This window comes from Cydia splendana, chromosome 9, assembly GCF_910591565.1.
Source record: "Cydia splendana chromosome 9, ilCydSple1.2, whole genome shotgun sequence".
NCBI classification, from domain to species: Eukaryota; Metazoa; Arthropoda; class Insecta; order Lepidoptera; family Tortricidae; genus Cydia; species Cydia splendana.
In genome coordinates, this window is record NC_085968.1 from 17,380,111 (window position 1) to 17,399,257 (window position 19,147).

Genomic DNA, 19,147 nt, shown 5'->3' on the forward strand with positions numbered 1-19,147 from the left:
TGACGTATAAATAACACTTGCACTGCGTGGGCTATCAAAATCGCTGCAGACTTTTCTTTGTCGAACTCTAGTTACAAAAGACATGTAGCGTGCATTTAAAACGAATAATAAATAATAAAAATAAAGTTATACACGACAAATCAAAAGGTTATAAAGTTTCCACTGTCTGACAAAAAATCTTGGATTGAGTTATATGCTTTAGTTTGTAAAAAATCATCCAGCATTTTCTTATTTTTTTTAAATCATTCATTTTTTAAATCTCATTTGGTAGCTTGTTATAAATCTTTGATGCCATTCCAAATAAGGCTTTTTGCTAGTGCAGCAGTAATGCAGCTACGAACGTCACTCATTTTATGAAGGACATTGACCATGACAGGTCGCGCATAAATGCTGCAGCAGCAATACCGCAACGGCAAATCAGCTGCAGTTGCCATCCGAATGTCACCTTTACTTCTGCTGCGTTGATATAACTGTGAATTTCCATGAAAATTTTCGTAGGTCTTTTCGGTATTACTGCGTCAGTCCGTCACGCATTTTATCAACCTATGTCTAATTGCCTATGGTCCGCATGTCCAGTGAACCTCATAAATACAAATTACTTATACATAGGTTTCTTTTTTGCCCAATAATCATCTCATTCATGTAGTACCTAATCGATTAATTAGGAAAGATCCAATATGTTCTTATTGTACATAAATAACTAATACTAGAATGAGAACTAAACGTTCAAATCAAGACGTAGCCCTCGATAATTGAAATAATGTTACAGTTGTCTTCCAAGCGCTCTTGTTAATAGTTTTGACTGGTATGTAATTTTCGTTACAAACTATACATTTGTAACTCCAAAATGCCAGTTCGTGATAACCATTCAATGCAAAACAGGGGATCCGTTGTAGCGCTAAATTGTAATAGACCACCGAGGGGTATTTGTGCAACATATGAGTGGATAATCCCTGCGTAGGCACTGCAGCTGGTAGCGTTTATAGTAATTTTCGGTTAAAATTGGTAAATGACTCCGGTTCGTGGTGTACGTACATCGGCGAACATTTAAGTACATCCTAAACAGCTGGTAGGTAAAGAGACGTGTGCGGGGCTCACGTTTGAGTGATGGCATAACAAAAAATATCGGCACAAAGCAACCCTGCACCTATAAATGGAATATTTGGATCCCACGGTTACAGTAGCTAGCTGAGTTCAACGCGAGACGGATTAGGAGCTCACAAAGGTAAAATAATTGTTAATTGTGAACGGCGAATTAAGAACCGAGTCACTTGCAAGTTTATCGTCACACGTGCGAATATTTTAGGTACCTTTTAGTCGGTTAAATATTTAATATAGTCACCATAATAATAAGAATAAAAAAGGAAGTGAACAAATTCTTTTCATTACGAAGTTAATGAAACAATGCAAACAGGAAATAGATAGTGCTCGACATATGTACATACTTCGCACATAGGTAGGTACCTCACGATGGCGCCGCGGCGCGTGAATGAAACAACTGAATCAGTTACAAGATAAGACAAAACCAAATTGTGAATCAATCAACCAATAAATCTTTCAATAATAAAAATAAAAAATACCATAAGTGTGAAAATTTTCATTTTTTAAATATTCTATCTACACAAAAAAATGTCCATATTATTTTCATAATCCAGCAATCTATGTATTTAAAAACGTATTATACCGGATATCCTGTAACACGAGCAAATAATTAAACCATAGATTGTACTCCGCAAACGATAAAACGCTTGTTTATAAACATTAAAAAATTATGAAGTCTTAGATTTTCTTGTTTTTCTACAAATTAAATGTTATTTCCAATGTACGCTGTCATCTGTGTAATTGCTTGTCATTGTCATGCTTTAAACATAACAAAATTCGCATTACATTGCGTCTTAGAATAAAGTTTAAAGTTTAAGTATACTACAGATAAAAGATATTTTGAAAAGTCGCTGAACAAATGGTGGCCAGTTTGAGGCGTACAGCCTACAGTTGAGTTTATTGCTCCTGTTACAGGCCACATATATATAATGATGATGAAGCAAACCTTGTACACTCAATACATTTTTATTCCTTCCAGATGATACGCTTTCTTGCTTGCATCCTTCTCTGCTGTTCGTTAGCAAGCGGGCAGACACTTTCCTCTCCCCTACCTCTCGGAGCGACCCCCGTGCCCTACGTGCCTCCTGGTCTACCCCCAATACCGCCAGTGGCCCCAACTATCTTCCCCTTCGGCCCTACTCCACGACTTCCACGACCCTTGGTCCCTGGAGTTGCTGGTTACAACAACCCGTATTACAACCCTGCTGCGGGGCCTGCTGTGCCTATTTTGACGTATAGCAACGATCATGGCGCTGATGGCAGCTATTCTTACAGGTAAGCTTTTACATGCATTTTTCTATAAAAAACTAAAACACTGCATAGTTAGCATGTTAAAACCTTTTCCAACGGGAAAATTCCCGAGAGTATTAGATCAATCCTCATACAGCTATAGTAGTCGCATTAATAAGTGGCGACTGAAGTTATAATGCCATCCCTTTTAATAGCGCTGGGTCTGAACAAGCATGAAAGATATATCATTATAACTTCAGTCGCCAATTGGTATTATGGTGAGTATACGAGTAGATCGTCACTCAATTGAGTGGTCATGATATATTATACCCTTATTAATTGTATATTATGTACCGAAATTGTACTTTTTATTTTTACTTGACTCATATGATTGCTTCAAATCTATAAAGTCCTAATATACAAGGTGTAACAAAAATAGTTGGATTCCGTTTAAGGGCATATTCGCCATTCGGTATAGTGTTCTGGTAAGAAAAAGTAAAAAAAAAGTTATCCAAGTCGGCCAACCCTCCATACAACGACCAAAAATTTCTTCAATGTTTTTCTTCTGCTTTTTCCCAATCAGATAACGATACCGAATATACCCTTAAACGGATCCCCATTATTTTTGTTACATCTTGTATTGTATGTTTGTACAAATTTCTCGATATAATTAATTTGGTCTGTTTGTCTAGTTTTTCCACAGCTGATGGAAAACAAGTTCAAGAAACAGGGTACCTGAAAGACGCTTACATCGACAACGCAGGGGAACCCCAGGGAACGCAGGTCAGTTGAAACATCTCACGGTACGGAACAGCCCTTACATTGCAGGTACTTTTAAATACGTAAAATATTGACAAACTAAGGGATGACTATCAAACTTAAAAAAAAAACAACAAAAAAGCAATGAATGATTTGCTTTATTTAATACGATGATTTTGATATCAAAAAAAAAATCACAAATAAATATAAGTCTCTTTTTATTTACACATATACTATTAAAAGTAATCAATATAAATATCACTAGGTACCTAACATAACAATAATAGTTTGCCAATTTTTCAATAGAATAATTAACAATATTAATCAATTTTAATTCATCGATTAAGAATGCATCCGCCTTCAGATCATTTCGCATTAATTAAAAACGAAGAGAAACCTTTTAAATTCATAATTTTTCAACTTTATTGAAAAATGCTACTCTGACAGGGTCAATTTACGACCGAAGACTCAATTCAACTATTTTAAATATCAGATCGCGTTATAGCAGCTATCTATCTAACTTTTTTGAATATTTGGGGTAAATTTTACATATCATCCTAGCCCCAAATTAAGTAAAGTTTGTGCTATGGATAGGTACTAAATAAATACTTAAATAGATAAATACGTACTTAAATAAAAAGAAAACACCCAAAGCTTAGGATATGTGTTCCTAATCCTAATCGGGATTCAAACCTGGGACCTTCAGAACCCCTAGCGTAAATTTCATTCGATAGAGTGACGAGCGTTCGCGTTATGTCTATTTTTGTAGGTATGGGATTTTTAACAGCGCGTCTTTCGAAACTCAAAATGCCATACAAAATGACCCTTAACGCAAACGCGTAGGTACCTCACGTTACGTTATCGAATGAAATTAGATTAGGGGTACAGTTTAGTAAGTAGACTAGTGACTACCGAGTCGGTAGTCACTAGTCGGTAGTACCGACTATATAGGAGGCCGTTAAACCGACTATTCTCAAACATTGCTTTCCATACTTATGAAAATATTAAGCTGATAAGTAGGCAATTTATTGTTATCATAAACATATCATAGCGATGTCATGAGCTCTCAATATATAATGTAGAATAATAACTGTGGATGACTAAGGGCTCGCTTTGTAATAAGCTCGTCAATTAACAGGTAGTACAGGGCAGCTACGCCTACGTCGCGCCGGACGGCACGCCGGTTCAAGTCAGCTACATCGCCGATGAAAATGGTAAATATACATTCATTCCACATTAATCTTTTTGCGAATGTGCGAGGAAATAATGAGCTTATAGTATGCTAATATATCAGTGATACTGAAGCCAAGTGTGGTATGTGTTTATTACAATTATTTATTATAACAGTCAGTGAGGCATTTTTATATGTTTCGTTTTGATGACTTTAAAACATTACGGTATTACTCGTATAATTAATAACATGTTCAAAATAAGTAAGTAATTTGATACTACGATAAAGGCATTAAAACTCACTCACTCTTATTCTACAGGATTCAGACCCTCAGGAGTTCACATCCCCGCCGATGGAAAAGCCGTATTACCTGCACCCGTGCTAGACAAGGACGGCAAACCAATCATCGCCATCGACCGAGCTTTCAACAATCCCTACAGCCCGTTCAACCGCATTGACGGCCGCTACAGCGGGTACAATGGGTACAACGGGTACAGCAGATTGAACAGGCCCTATGACCCGAGGTACCCGTATGATGCCCGGTACCCCCAGGACCCTCGCAAACCCTACGACCCCAGATCCCCTTATGATCCCAGGTACCCTAACGATCCGGCTACCTACAATCCTTACAACCCCTACCGTCCCTCCTGGTTGAATAACGTAAACAGCAACAACAATCAGAATAAGAAGGAAGAACCAAAAAAGGACGCATATTAAAACGATTGTATTAACACATGAGATACTAGTTATATTGTGCTAGATTAATTATAATGAAATTAAAGTACTTTACAAAAGCAGTATTGTTTTTTTTTGTTTTATTTACGAAATAATATTTGGATTAAACGCAAGTCTTCCCTACAAGTCTTCGTCGTCTTAGATATTAGAATTGATAATGATAAATGATAACTGAAATAAGTAAATAAATTCACAGAAATATAAATATATTTTAGCGAGGCTGGCCAAATTTGGTAGTAAAAGTAGAGTAAAAAACAATACTTACCTACACATCTTTTTTTGTAGTGAAAATATTATCGTAACGTAAGTAAGTAAGTAAAAATAGCACGATTCCCTTTAAATCTGCTTCAGTGTAAGCGACCCTTGGTCATACTACATAAGTGTTAATTTCTAATCTAGAAGACGAAGGAAAGAGGATCATTAATGATTAAACGAACTTACCATAAGTGAAGTTCTATCATAATTATCCGAGTTGCTTCGTCGAATAGATTAGAATCCCGCCCTCCCTTTTATACTTGACCCTATTGTGAAATATCATCATTAAATAAACATAAATAGTGATAGGTATAAACTACCTATATGCATACTTAGACGTATGCACAAGCAATTATGTATATAAAAGTATGTTGTATCTCTGAACTAAATGATGGTAATGTCAGATGTCAATACCAATTTTTTAATTTTTTAAACATGCAGATACGTCTGCAAGCGATATTCCAAATTTTTATATTAGATGCCAGGGTCAAACAGGTCAAACAGAAAGACATAACATAGTGATCTGTTTGACCCCAATATGTTTTAAATTTTTTTTGTTTTATTTTAGCCCCTGAACATAATTTAATAAGCATGTTTGACAGCAGGTTGCGCTTGCGCAAGCAGCCGTAGGGTCCACATTAATCAATATGGCGCCGGTAAATTACCGAAACGCTTAAACGCCGACGACGTGTTCCTCGGAATAAGATTAAAGGAGATTTAATACGAGTTTAATTGAGTTAGCAAAAAACAGTGAATCATTCCCATATGGGAATAATTGCTGATGACGCTCATTTTGGTCTGGAACTTTTTTTTTAAATTTCAATAAAATATAAGTAGCTACTTATATAGTTATAGGTTACCTACTTCTTTACACTATCTTGAAAAAGATCTGTAGTTTTTTTAAGAGTTAAAGATATAGTCGAGTTCACTTCTAGCTAGACTTTAAAGCTATTCGAAGTAAAATTTAAGTAGGGTGGCATATGTTCACACAGAATTTATACATTCTCACATTTTTTTTAAATTTTGATATCTAAGCTAAAGGAGTCCTCCTTTAGCTTTCTTTTCGAATTTCGAAAGATAATTGTTTTTTTTTTAGGTAAGTGAGTTTTAGTTTTTAATGCCATTTTATAAAAGAAGTTTGAGTAAGAAAAAATATCAAATGAAATAATATTTGTCAATGAGTAGCCACTAATACATATTTAGGACCCTCAGTAGAACACTAAAAATAGTCAAAAGCTTATAGGTACTTAAATACGAGTACTTAATAGGTGTTCGTAAAAAATATTAAGTAGGCAGGCACGAGGAAAGATAGGATAGGATTTACATTCTGTCAAACAATTCATATTTTTGACAAGAAATTATGAACTTCGTGAGCCATTATTCAAAGCCACACTGATAAAAAACCGCTATAGTATATACACCAGCATAAATTCGCCAGTCTTCCATAAAAAACCTCTTGAACTTTAACTTTGTATGAACAATTGCACATTGCAATATGAATGCCATGCAGTGAATCCATCAGATCATAAAATTTCATGCACGTACTAATTTGCAGCGCGTTACTGCACAACTGGTCCTGACAGCAATTAAAGTCAATAAGAAAATAATGTTATTTTATATGAAGCCTTGGTGGTGCAATTTCAATAAATGACAAGAAAGATGCTCAGCGCAAATTGGCGTTACACGCTGAGGGTTCTGTGTGAGTGTAATAATCGCATTAGCTTATAATAACTGCATTATACCAATTTTAGTTAAATTCTTTCAGACAATTGAGAATATCTTCGCAATATCTGTAATTTGCTTTCACGGAAGTCACTAACTTTTGAACTCCCGACCGCAAAGGAAGGTCTTTGCATGAGCATCGTCCGTTAGAGCAAACCGCGTCCGCAGTTTGAGTCCAGGGGTGTTAGGAATCGATATAGCTGCGAGCCCACTCTGGATCAGGTCAAGTATTTGGGCTCGTAGCTAAATCGACTATCAGTCGGGCTCTAAGCCATTTCTCCAAGGCGTAAGTTTTCGTTTTAGGCTACGGGACCCTAACCGCTAAAGTGCGGGCATGTCACTCGACACATTCGCAATCATAGCGACTGGTTTGCATCCTGCGATGCACCATGCTAAGGTTAACTTTGCCCGAGTCTAAAAATGGCGAACACTCATTATGATACCAACGCGCATGAGCCCTTTCAAGAAAGCTGGCGGAACTACCTACGACGATTTCTTACATAATGTTAAGTATGACACGCGTTTACTTGAAAACGTTTCTTTTTCATATTTCTTACTTTATGGCGTGTCTGGATAATGAATGTTTCGCTTCTTCGTATTGGAATTTGCGGGTCTGTGTGCGTGTTTTGTGTACGCATAGCAAGAAGGAAAATAGGTACACTTTGCAAAGTAGGTATTTATATACATACTTATAAGACTGGATGCATAAATAAAAACATAATTTTAGATAATATGAGTCTATATTATGATCTACCAGAATCCTTGTAAGTGATACATATGAATTATAATGTTATCAGTCTACTAAAGGCGGATTATAATGCTGCTTGCAAGCGTCCGTAACACAACATGTAATCTAATCAAATTGACGTATTATTTTATTAAAAAAAATAATTAATAAATAATTCGATTAATAAAGTTTTTAGCAATAAACTGCTTTTCACAGCAGTATTCTATCGCTGACTATACCTTTCTTTAGAGTCATAGGTAGATCTACTGAAGATGATTACAAGTAAATAAATTTAATGAAAACTCAATAAGGTTGCGTTGTTTTATTATACTCGGCATCTAGTTAAGTATCATTTATTTAGATCAGCTTGTAAGTGTACCATGATAGTTTTATCGCCAAAATAGGTATTAGTTACTTAGGTGATATTTAGCATTATCAGCTCAATCGAAAACCGGGAAGTAGGTCAAGTATACCTATTTTGTAAGATGTAATTATTATATTACCTATTTAATTATAGATAGACACTGGAAAAAGTGAAAGTAAATGAGTGGCTTAACTTCAAACTCGGGTAAATCCATCTGTCAGATTATGCGATTAAGTATTAAGTGTATAGTATGAAGAAAAGGTAATATAGGGTAGATATTTGCTGAGAGGGTCGAATGGATTTACCCGAGTTTGAAGTTAAGCGACACAAATATGAGCTTTTAACGTAAAAAAGTTTATTTTAAGTTCAGTGACGTCGATCAATTTCAGATTAAATAACATGATTATAAATGAACTTATGCAGCATGAGTCACAATGGTCTCTCCAATAGACTGAAAAAGCGGCTATTAACATTAAATAATGATTATTATTAAGATTGATTATAATATGTATGCTAGTTTTAAGGTATTTATTTATGAATGGGTTACTAGTAGCCTGAAATAAAGATTTTAATTTAATTTGATTCTATTATCGTCATCAAAAGGCCGCGTTACCTATTGCAACTATTTACATTTACTAGTGTAGTACATTGTAAATTGTACCCGCATTTGGGATCTGCTTGAAAACTACCTGTCGGATTGTGCCATCCTGATCTTAAAGATTGGTCACAAATACGATCTAGAATTCAATAGCCTGAATAACAAAATAACCATATTAAGTTTTTTTTCTACTCGATCTACCGATTTAATAGTTTATTGTAAACGAATATGCAATAGTCAAGCATTTAGTACAACCTGTATAGTACAAATAGCAGAATAAGCAACCAATTGTCGCTTACCACCTAAGACACTATTGTACCTACTTATTTTTTGCAAATAAATACTTACTTACTTACTTTAAAGCAACCTACTTGAGTCATTTTTGCCTTAAATTTTCTTTAATAAAATGAATTACTTACATTACAACAGTCACAAACACCTAGATAACGTCTTACAATGACTGTTCCTCTGTCGGCAAGGGCCGGTCCTTGAGTGCACCATAAAATATGCTAAATTACATGTCGCATCCGCCACGATAAGTAGTTGCAACCAATTTTTACGTATAAATACATGGGGTGCGTAGTGAGTGCATCATTCCAAGCTTTGTCATCAGACTTGCAACCAACTTACATACAACATGATGCGCTTTGTGAGTATCGTTCTCAACATTTTTTTAAAGTTTTACTGGTCTTGAGCTGGGGATAACCAATTTAAAGCGTAAGATTTATTTTCTAGAACTGTATCAAATTTAGGTACCTAATGAGAAAGGTGTTAATTACCTATGCTAGGTACTCTAAATTTATGAAACGAATCTCACAGATATCTAAAATAATAAGTACGAGGTTACGCTATAAAATTATTTAGATGCATTGATGATGATGATGATGATGATGAATGAAGTACCTACTTAATTGACAACAGTTCATATTATTTAATGTTACTTTTTATTGTCTGGGTCAAAAGTGTATTTTTTATGTCTACAAATTTTTTACTTTTCAATCAAAAAATTTATACTCGAATAAACAAAATAAAATACGCTGTGGCAGTAAGAACTCGATTAACCAACAAGAGTATAATATACTAGAAAGTATAGCATTATACTTCCACTCAAAGTTTAGTTTCACATTCCCGCTATCACCAGGCTTCGGTGTTTTTCAAAAATAGATGATACTATACACAAGGGCGAAAATATTTAAAAAAATCACTAAATGAGAATGAGGATGTGTATGACTTTCGTTTTAATGTGAATTTTGACTCCAAAGCTCACTTTAGTCTTACCATGCTATAAGTGCACGATACCATTTGTTATCAAAATCCGCTAAGCTAACTTTAATGAGTCAAATAGACCCCTAGTTCATTCACTGGAACGTCTGGAACTTACGCAAACTAAGATGATTCGTGTTAATATCAATTCGTACAGATAAATATTAGAATATATACTACACCATCTACGTAATCTATTTTGCAAGATTTTAATACGTTTATCGCTTTAGGTACCATCATCGTAAACCGTTATTAGCGTTATTGTTTCACGGCTATTTCTGTTAACATATAGACATTCTTTTTAATATGAAATTCGTGAGTTAATCCGTCCGCACATTGCGAAAGCCGCGGAGTAAGATCTCTTATTTATGGAAATTCCATAACGAGTCGGAGTAATTTTACGATACAAATTATGCCTCTTTTGGAACTTTTAGTTATTAGTGAAAAAGTGAATACATTATTACCCTCAAGATAAGTTGTTGACTTAATTTAGTACGCGTTAAATTGCAAATAAGGTAGTCATGATAAAACATTTTAATGCAGACAGAGCATACTTTTGTTAATAAATTTCATTAATAAAATTTAATATGATAATGTTGGGATGGTAAGGTCCTCGGGGGTAATAAATCACAACTTCGAAATATGTTTGTCCGATGTTTCATTTGCTGAATTTTCATTTGTCCGAACGCATTTTTTCAGAAGGCGTTAAATTTTCCATTGGGTTAGGTTAGATTGGTAACATGGTAACCCTTTTAAAAATTCAACGGTTTTGAGAAATTTTATGCGTTTGATCAAATGAAATTTCGGCAAATGAAACATCGGGCAAACATATTCGAAATTGAGATAGGTAACCGTAGAGGGGATCTAAGCATATTCGGAGCAGGGCGACGTGCATACTTTAAAAAGCAATCCTTGATTTTATGTTGATGTTTGATACTTTCAGCCAGCTTACCTATTTGCACCAATGTAACTATGCGTTGCGACTATTATCACATCTAATTCCACTTCTGAGGACTGTACTTGATGTATTCAATGTTAATCTTGTTTCTAGGTGATCCTCGTCTTGGCTGTGGCCGCAGCCAGCGCTGACGTCAGCAGTTTCCAGACCTACCAAGATCCTCAATACACGACGCCCATCCCGATAGTCAGACAGGAGCAGGTCATCAACCCCGACGGCTCGTACAAATGGAGGTGAGATTATATCTTTGGAAAAATACGGATATTGAAAGATCATTCAGCGTAATTACAGATAAAGGTATTATTTTTACACCTTCGTTATTCAATTTGATAAAAGCCTCCAGAGGGATAGATGAGCACTTTTGGGATTCTGTTCCTCGGCGCTACAATGGCAATGCAACGATATTTATTTTATTACAGTGACCGTGGCTAGTTTAGGTATGTATATGTCAGATTACGTATGTATGTATGTGTCAGATTTACCTCGGCATTGGTAGTTCAAATCATCAATAATCAGGCGGGCCGTATGCTTGTTTGCCGTGGTATTAAAAAATCTTATAATTTAATCATTATCATTGTCATAGCAGCGAAAAAGTGATTGTTAAGTAATATGAAACCGTAATCTAATTATTAATATCGGGTGAGTCGGATCGACTCCATCTTGGATAATCTAAAATACGATTAGGCTATTAACATAAGCATCGAAAACCAAGGGGCGCATTCACATTCAGAAATATAAAATAGCATAAGAATTTGTTATTTTAATGGTCGCTATTATATTATTTAAATCGGTGAAACCCACATCAAGCCTATGGTCACAAACGTGATCAAATGCGTCGGCCTTTAAAGCTTTTATATTAATGCCTCAAATGTGTCCTTGTTTTTATTTAATCATTCGCCTTGTGTTAACAAATATTTTGTCAATACAAATAATTACGACCGAATAATAATATAATAGTGCATTGTGCAACATGGGGCGTAAGTTGAATATTGCAAACGAGAGTAAGTTAAATCGCGACGGCTTGCCGGAGCGATTTATAGACTCGAGTTTGCAATATTATTACGCCCCGAGTTACACACAATGTTTTTTTTTCATCACACTTGCGATACAAAAATTAAGTATAAAGACAAAAAACTGTTAATTATGGCACTAGAAACTTCATAACTCCCTAGGGACAACGCATTTTCTATAACTCCCGCTAAACCTGCGTGCAATTCCACATTTACTGAGGGAGTGTGATGAAAAAAGTTTTGACGTCATCCTAGATTTTGCTAATTGAACTATTGCAATGATGTTGGAAGGAAACGCGTTCCAACTTGGAACGCGTTTTAATCTCACAAAATTAACAATGTAAATGTTTTGATAAAAGGCCTAGTAAATTGCTCACATTACTTATTTCATCTAGTGAAAATAGTCCCGCTTTGCTGGTTCATTGCCTATACTTACTCTTTTTATTATCATTTAGTTACGAGACCGGCAACGGAATCGCGGCAGAAGAGCAGGGCTATGTGAAGAACCTGGGCGTACCAGATCAGGAGGCGCAGACAGCGCAAGGACAATACCAGTACACCGCTCCTGATGGCCAGGTAAGTTAAGACAAGGGTCTTATACCCCTAAGACTTGTGAAATCCTAATATATTGCTCAAATGAGCCACGGTTCACTTCGGTATGTCTTGGATAATCGAATCCATGCATTTGTTATTTTTGGAGCTAGGCATTAGTGTCTCGTAGTGCGGGACAAAGTTGAAGGTAGATTACGAGGCAGTTCACCGATAAGGACGACGCATCAAATGAATAAAAACTTGCATATTGAATTAGCTAGCTAGCTAGTATGCGTAACAGGTGGAAATTTAATTAAATTTAAATTTCATTGATTGTTGTACAATGCCAGCCTACTCGTGTTACCCCCCTAGCGAATTATGTTGTCCAATCACCCGCTTGAAAACTTAGTCATATAAGGAATATGAGTACACAACTACTTTGATCCTCTCATCTTGGTAATACATATAACAATGGCACAATAGCAAGAGTGAGTATTATATTCTTTGATAGCAAGTCACCGTCATTCAAAATCAAACTTTCGAGACCACACTATCAATTCAAATAGATGACATCTTTTTGATTTCTAAAAGTAGGTGGTTCTTAAGTTGTAGGCTTTCAAAATAGCAAACTGGATTTGAACAAAGGATGCTCGCGTAACAATAGCTACTTAGATTTAATTGTCAGGTGCTGCATAGCCGGTTTTATCTAGTGCTGAGATTTTTGACGAGATTTGATATAACCTGTGACTGTTTAGCCTACTTAGCCATTGGCCAAAATGCAGGCCATTAAAAATGTAGGAGCGTTACCGCTCCAAGTATTGAATAATGCGAAAATCAGTGCTGAGGATGACAAGTTTTATTTTTTCCTAATCAGATGTAAGAAATGTGTTTAATTTTGGCTAGGTAGGTATTTAAGGAAAAAAATATACTTAAAGTCTATTTTTTTATTAGGTAGACTAAAATGACATTTCATGCTATGAAATGACATTTTATGTTCATACTAGGAAATGTCATTTTAGTCTACCTAATAAAAAAATAGACTTTAGTGCAACCGATACGCTGGGCCGCTAAATGATTCAGTCTAATAAACAATATTGTTAAATTAGAAAACTACAGATTAAATTTCGGTTTTTAGGTTATCCAGCTAACGTACATCGCGGACGAGAACGGCTTCCAACCCCAAGGGGCGCATCTCCCGACCCCTCCCCCGATCCCAGCTGACATCCAGAAGGCTTTGGATTACCTCGCCACGCTGCCGCCTCCGACCCCTGACAACAGGAACTACAGAACTCAATAGGACGTGTGTATAAACGAATATATAGTCATCTACGGCCGAATGATTCAAAATAGCTGGAGCATTCATCAAGATGACAATCATGAATCTCTCATGAATCGACAAACTTCAAACGAAACGTACCAATGTATCGAGATGACAAATACGACATAATGTTACGTGGTCTTGGCTACGCCTCGGCCTGGACAGTATAGCAATTTTCTAAAATGTATTGCTAAATGTACCTACTTCTACATCAAGTCTATTTTATCATCTTCTACTTCTCCTCCAAGTTCCGTATTCTTATTGTCTTTCTTTCGTTGTGGGCAATTTTTAAACATTCTCTTTCGTAAGTCCATTTTTGCTCATACTTCAGGACATTCTTCTATCGTTTCTATACTCAAAGGCAACGAAGAAGTGTCACTTTGTTGTATGAAAATTTTGATGATAAATGCATGTAAAAGTAAAAAGTAAAAAAGTTCGCTTCTTTGAAAATCTGACAAGTTCAATGATACTAAAAAATTATAGCCACTGACAATGTAATGTTTTCAATAATGTACAATTGTACATAAGCACCTTTAGAGTACCTACAGCAGCAGACAGCAATGTATAAGAACTGTAAATGTATCATGCGGGCTCAGCACGGTTCCATTTTTATCGACTATCACTATGCGCGTCCCTTTCGCACTTACATACTTGTTAGAACGTGACAGGCACGGTGACAAGGGATAAAAACGCGACCGTGCTAAGCCGCTTGTAGTGCGTATATTATCGCAATCACTTGCTTACAGTAAGTTGTCATTGTACCGTGTAGCGGTTTAATCTATTCTTCTCTTTCTACTTTCAATATGAAAATTGCATACCTATTCAAATTTTTAAGATCTTATCCTATGGTCGTTTCCATTCTGAGGCAAATAATATGTAACAAAGTAGCTTAAAAGGCTTAGATAATTGTGCTAGTTGTTATAAATAAATAATATTATTGTTTTCAAAACAAAAATGTAAAAAACAAATAAAAGTGTGTAGTGTTAAGCATTTTATGTTGTTTGTATATTTGTATTTATTAATAACTTAAAATAAAATGTGTTTCATGTTATGGAATTATTTTATTTAAAAAATATTTATTGTTAGATACCGATTACTTGCTATCACTAGTTATATCGCTAGTCGAATAAGGAGTAAACTTAAAGATAAAATTAAAACACTGTCGTTGTAGGTAACGTAGGCAAGGTCTACATAATAATATGTATGATAAAAACACCATTATTTTATTATATTATTTTTAGCATGGTTTTTCGCACAGTTTAAGTATAACATATTCTTCCCCAAACAAGTGTTACCCCGTTCATTTAAATACTGATGACTTACCGAGTCATATACAATTTACAACGGGAAAAACTCGTAGAAATCTAATCGCGGAAGAGCGAAAAATAAGCTCAGAAGACTGTCCGCGAACATCAAAAATCCAAATTTTGTTATCTGCATCTGCATCTCTATTGCTGTTGCATATTCGAGCGACAGAGACAAATAGCCAATCGAACGAAGGAACGCGGTAGGCCCTCAGATGAGCGCCATTCGGTCGTTCTCGAACAATCGGATTAGCGTCTGGGTTGCCCAAGAACCGGTCGAATCACTTTCCCCACACGTGTCAAGGTCGCGCGCCATAAACTTCAATCCTAACGACCTCTTGACCCGGTCGGTTGGCAACCAGCGGTCATGTGCCAAAACTGCGTAAGGCAATTATTATCTAATCTTCTTTGGGTTTTAAGTTTAAATAATACAGTGGCTTGAGAATACCGAATTTAAAATTAGAAGAACATTTCCACATTTGCGTTTCTCCAGAAAAAAAGAGCGTACTGGTAGTACGCTTATAGGCCGGCAACGCACTTGCAACCTCTCTGGTGTTAGCGCTTCGTCTGATCGTTTGCCTCCTAAATCATAAAAATGGATATGTTACATAATATATGAATTATAATATGATTCTTATCCCAGTGTACCTCTCTTGCATAAATAAGTAGGTAGGTACTTATGTTGCAATAAAATTGAAAAGAAGATGATGTCGTAAAGTTGAATATAATTTATATAATAATGAATTTTTATTTATTATGGCGATTTTTTTTTTACGGATAACTACTGGAAATTATACAAAGAGCTGACATACACGTGACTTGTATGTATTAAAAATATTTTTCTTTTAATTACATAAGTTTTTCCATGTTTTATATCAAATATTTTTTTTTTTTTTTAAAGAAGGAAAGTATAATTTTTGCAAAAAACATCCTTACGTTGTTCTTCTTCGTATCGTAATCGTGTAGCTTAGAATGCCTAGTATGTATTTTATACAACAAAGTAAAGTCAACCGCTGCACGCTAAGATTACTTATATGAATTGTAAAGTATGTATAGGTATACAGACTCATAAGAAAATAAAAAAATTGCTTAACATACCTATTGCTGTTTCATAATCTTCCAATACCGAATATATAATTTATAATAATCTCTAAGTTCACCTAAGCCTTATAATTCATGCAATAAAATAAAACTAGGTACATATTTCAGATTATTCAATATGAAATTCCTAATTTAAATTATCGGAAAAAATATAAAATGTGTAGATAGGTACCTTTATATTACGGCCTTTCCGATAATGAGAAGCACACGGCTGATACCACAAAGTGGCCTTCACGGGTGTCACATGCTTGTTGCCGATCATTTAATTGTCTATGATTATGTACATATCGCATCCTTCTCAGTTCCGACTGAAACTTTATATTATGAAACTCCATTTACACATTTTTTATTTTAACTCATTACTGTAATTGCCTAAAAATTAAAAAGAAGGCATCGAATAAGTTCGAAAATCAACTTGCACCTTTAATAAAATGCTTGACATGTTTATGTTCTGAAAACGACATTATCGAGTGAAGATTTAATCTTAATTGAATAACCTGTAAGGTTAATGGCGGCGTCGCCGTCGCTTAATGATTATAATTATTGTATTAAGTAGGTACAGTCGCCATCAGATATATCGGAGCGGCTAAGGTGCTCACAAATATCTGAACACGCCTCTATTGTCAGGGCGTTAGAGTGCGTGTTCAGATATTTTTGAGCACCTAGGCCGCTCCGATTTATCTGATGGCGACTGTACATGGTAGTAGCGACAGTATATAAAATAAAATAAAACAAATCCGCACAGATAAATATTGAATAAAAAAATTAACAACTTGGTAAATAAAAATAATAATCGGCAAGTTACGGAACCCAGACAACATTTGTGTTTATATTTATGTAAGACATAGGTATATAAAGTCCTTTTGTTATCTAAGCCTATTCAAAATGATTAGGCAATACCTGTATGATGTTCGACTTTTATTTAAGATGATGCTTGATTTCATGCAAGATGTCACAGCATCTGTTCATGTGACATTTTATGTTACTGCTCATGATGATCATTAAAGAATCAATCATTTCAATTGTCTGCGATTATGCAAAAATAAATTAGGGGCTACTAAGCCAGGACGTCAATTCCAACTAGAGATGCAACGGATAGTTGTTTGGCCGGATACCGAATTTCGGATATTCGGCCTGACCATCGGCCGAATATTCGGTTTTTCAATTGCGCATTATGCAGGTTTTGACCTGTTTCGTAGTGAACGTTCGCGCGTACCTACCCATTTCTAGGTTCGAAATGAGTGCGCGTGCAAGTGAGTGGAATGTTTACATTGTTTTAAAATAATAAACGAGTACGATTATAACCGTGACTGTTTCTTATTCCAATTTTGTTTACTCCGAAATCAAGCAATGTTACTATCCGGTATCCGGCCGGATAGTAGGTGACTATTCGGTATCTGGCCGGATGTTGACATAATGGCCGGATAGGCCGGATACAGGATAGTAACCGAATATCCGGTGCATCTCTAATTCCAACGTATACTTCGATGTTATTTCTAGTGTCCGACCGAAACATGGATTTTTGCCGAAACCGAAACCGAAACCGAATGTTCGGCTTTGGCTCTAGTTTCGGCCGAAACCGAAACCGAAACCGAACCTTTTGTAGACTTGTTAAAATCGTTGAAAAAATGTCATAAAACCGCTTTTACACACATATTATGGGGCTGTCAACACCCAATGCCCTTGAAATTGATGTTACTTAAGCAGTTTTTTAAGAAAATTACTAGAGTTAGACCAAGATAATTCTGCAACGATTTTGATAACACACGCAGTGCAAGTGTTATTTTAAACGCCAAAACTTCTATGAAATTATGACGTTTAAATAACATTTGCACTAGTTGTACTGCGTATGCTATCAAAATAATTGCAGAATTTTCTTGGTCTAACTCTATTCATTCACCAGTCAAGCCAACATGATTGTAGGTAGTAGTAGTAGTAGGATACAGGTTGAAACAAAAACGCGAGCGCAGCGAGCGCAAATTTTTTGTTGACAATATCGCAAGGCCGGGTACCGATCTTCACCTGGGCCTAAACGTCCAAAGTGCCCCAGTGAGGCGAACTTTCATGCGAAGTCAAAGCCGTGCTTCAGGCTTCAGGATAAGTAGTTGAGCACAGACTCCAAGCAATGTCCATTGTATTAAAAAGCGAGATATTTCCTTGAGCGCTGGTGCGACTTTCAATCCTAAGGTCGCAAGGTACAAACCCCGGCCACGTACTCTTGACGTACTCGTACCAATGAGTTTTTCGGAACTTTTATACTAAATATAATTTTGATATTTACCTACTATTTGCATTTCGGTGAAGGAAAAACATCGTGAGGAAGCCGGACTAGTCCCGATAAGGCCTAGTTTACTCTCTGGGTTCGAAGATCAGTCTGATGGCGGTCGCTTTCTTAAAAACTAGTGCCTACGACAATTCTTGGGATTAGTTGTCAATTGGACCCCAGGCTCCCATGAGCCGTGCCAAAAATTCCGGGACTACGCGAGGAAGATGATGAGTTTTCTTATTATTCCTTTGCCCAGGCCCAGTAACATGCGACAGTGCTAATCTCATTTACTCCGATACAATTAGACAGTGTGCGCGTTATAGGTATTAACAGCCTCTTAAGTCTGCGTCAACCGTCTAGTGGCGCCCTCATTAGTGGAATTGTGTTTTATAATAAACCAATTAATTTCTGTACCTATACATGAATCAGTATATGTAGGTACATCTTAATAAATATTGTTGTCCTACTTATTCCCCAACTTTTGGTCTTTGTCACATAGTTTAGTTTCATAGTACGAAGTACCATTTCGTAAGTTTCGGCCCGGCCGAAAGGTTCGGCCGTTTTTTGGCCGAAACCGATACTACAGCCGAAACATGATTTTTTGGCCGAAACTGGCCGAAACCGAAACCGAAACCGAACCTTCGGTCGGACACTAGTTATTTCGCTCATACTATGTAGTTCGTACCTACGCACGAATGATAACAAAATGACATCAAAATGTAAGTATGAATTGA

The 19,147-nt window shown here is 35.9% G+C and overlaps 1 protein-coding gene across 1 annotated transcript; it reads left to right on the top strand.

The window, feature by feature from the left end:
• Window positions 1-725: 725 nt before the first annotated feature.
• On the top strand, window positions 726-13,735 carry LOC134793904 (uncharacterized). The gene is made up of 9 exons (XM_063765618.1): window positions 726-1,225; window positions 2,081-2,376; window positions 3,024-3,114; window positions 4,229-4,304; window positions 4,581-4,921; window positions 9,276-9,311; window positions 10,977-11,116; window positions 12,349-12,469; window positions 13,560-13,735. The coding sequence occupies exons 2-9, from the start codon at window positions 2,081-2,083 to the stop codon at window positions 13,719-13,721; spliced, it is 1,263 nt and encodes a 420-aa protein (XP_063621688.1). The 5' UTR covers window positions 726-1,225; the 3' UTR covers window positions 13,722-13,735.
• Window positions 13,736-19,147: the final 5,412 nt, after the last annotated feature.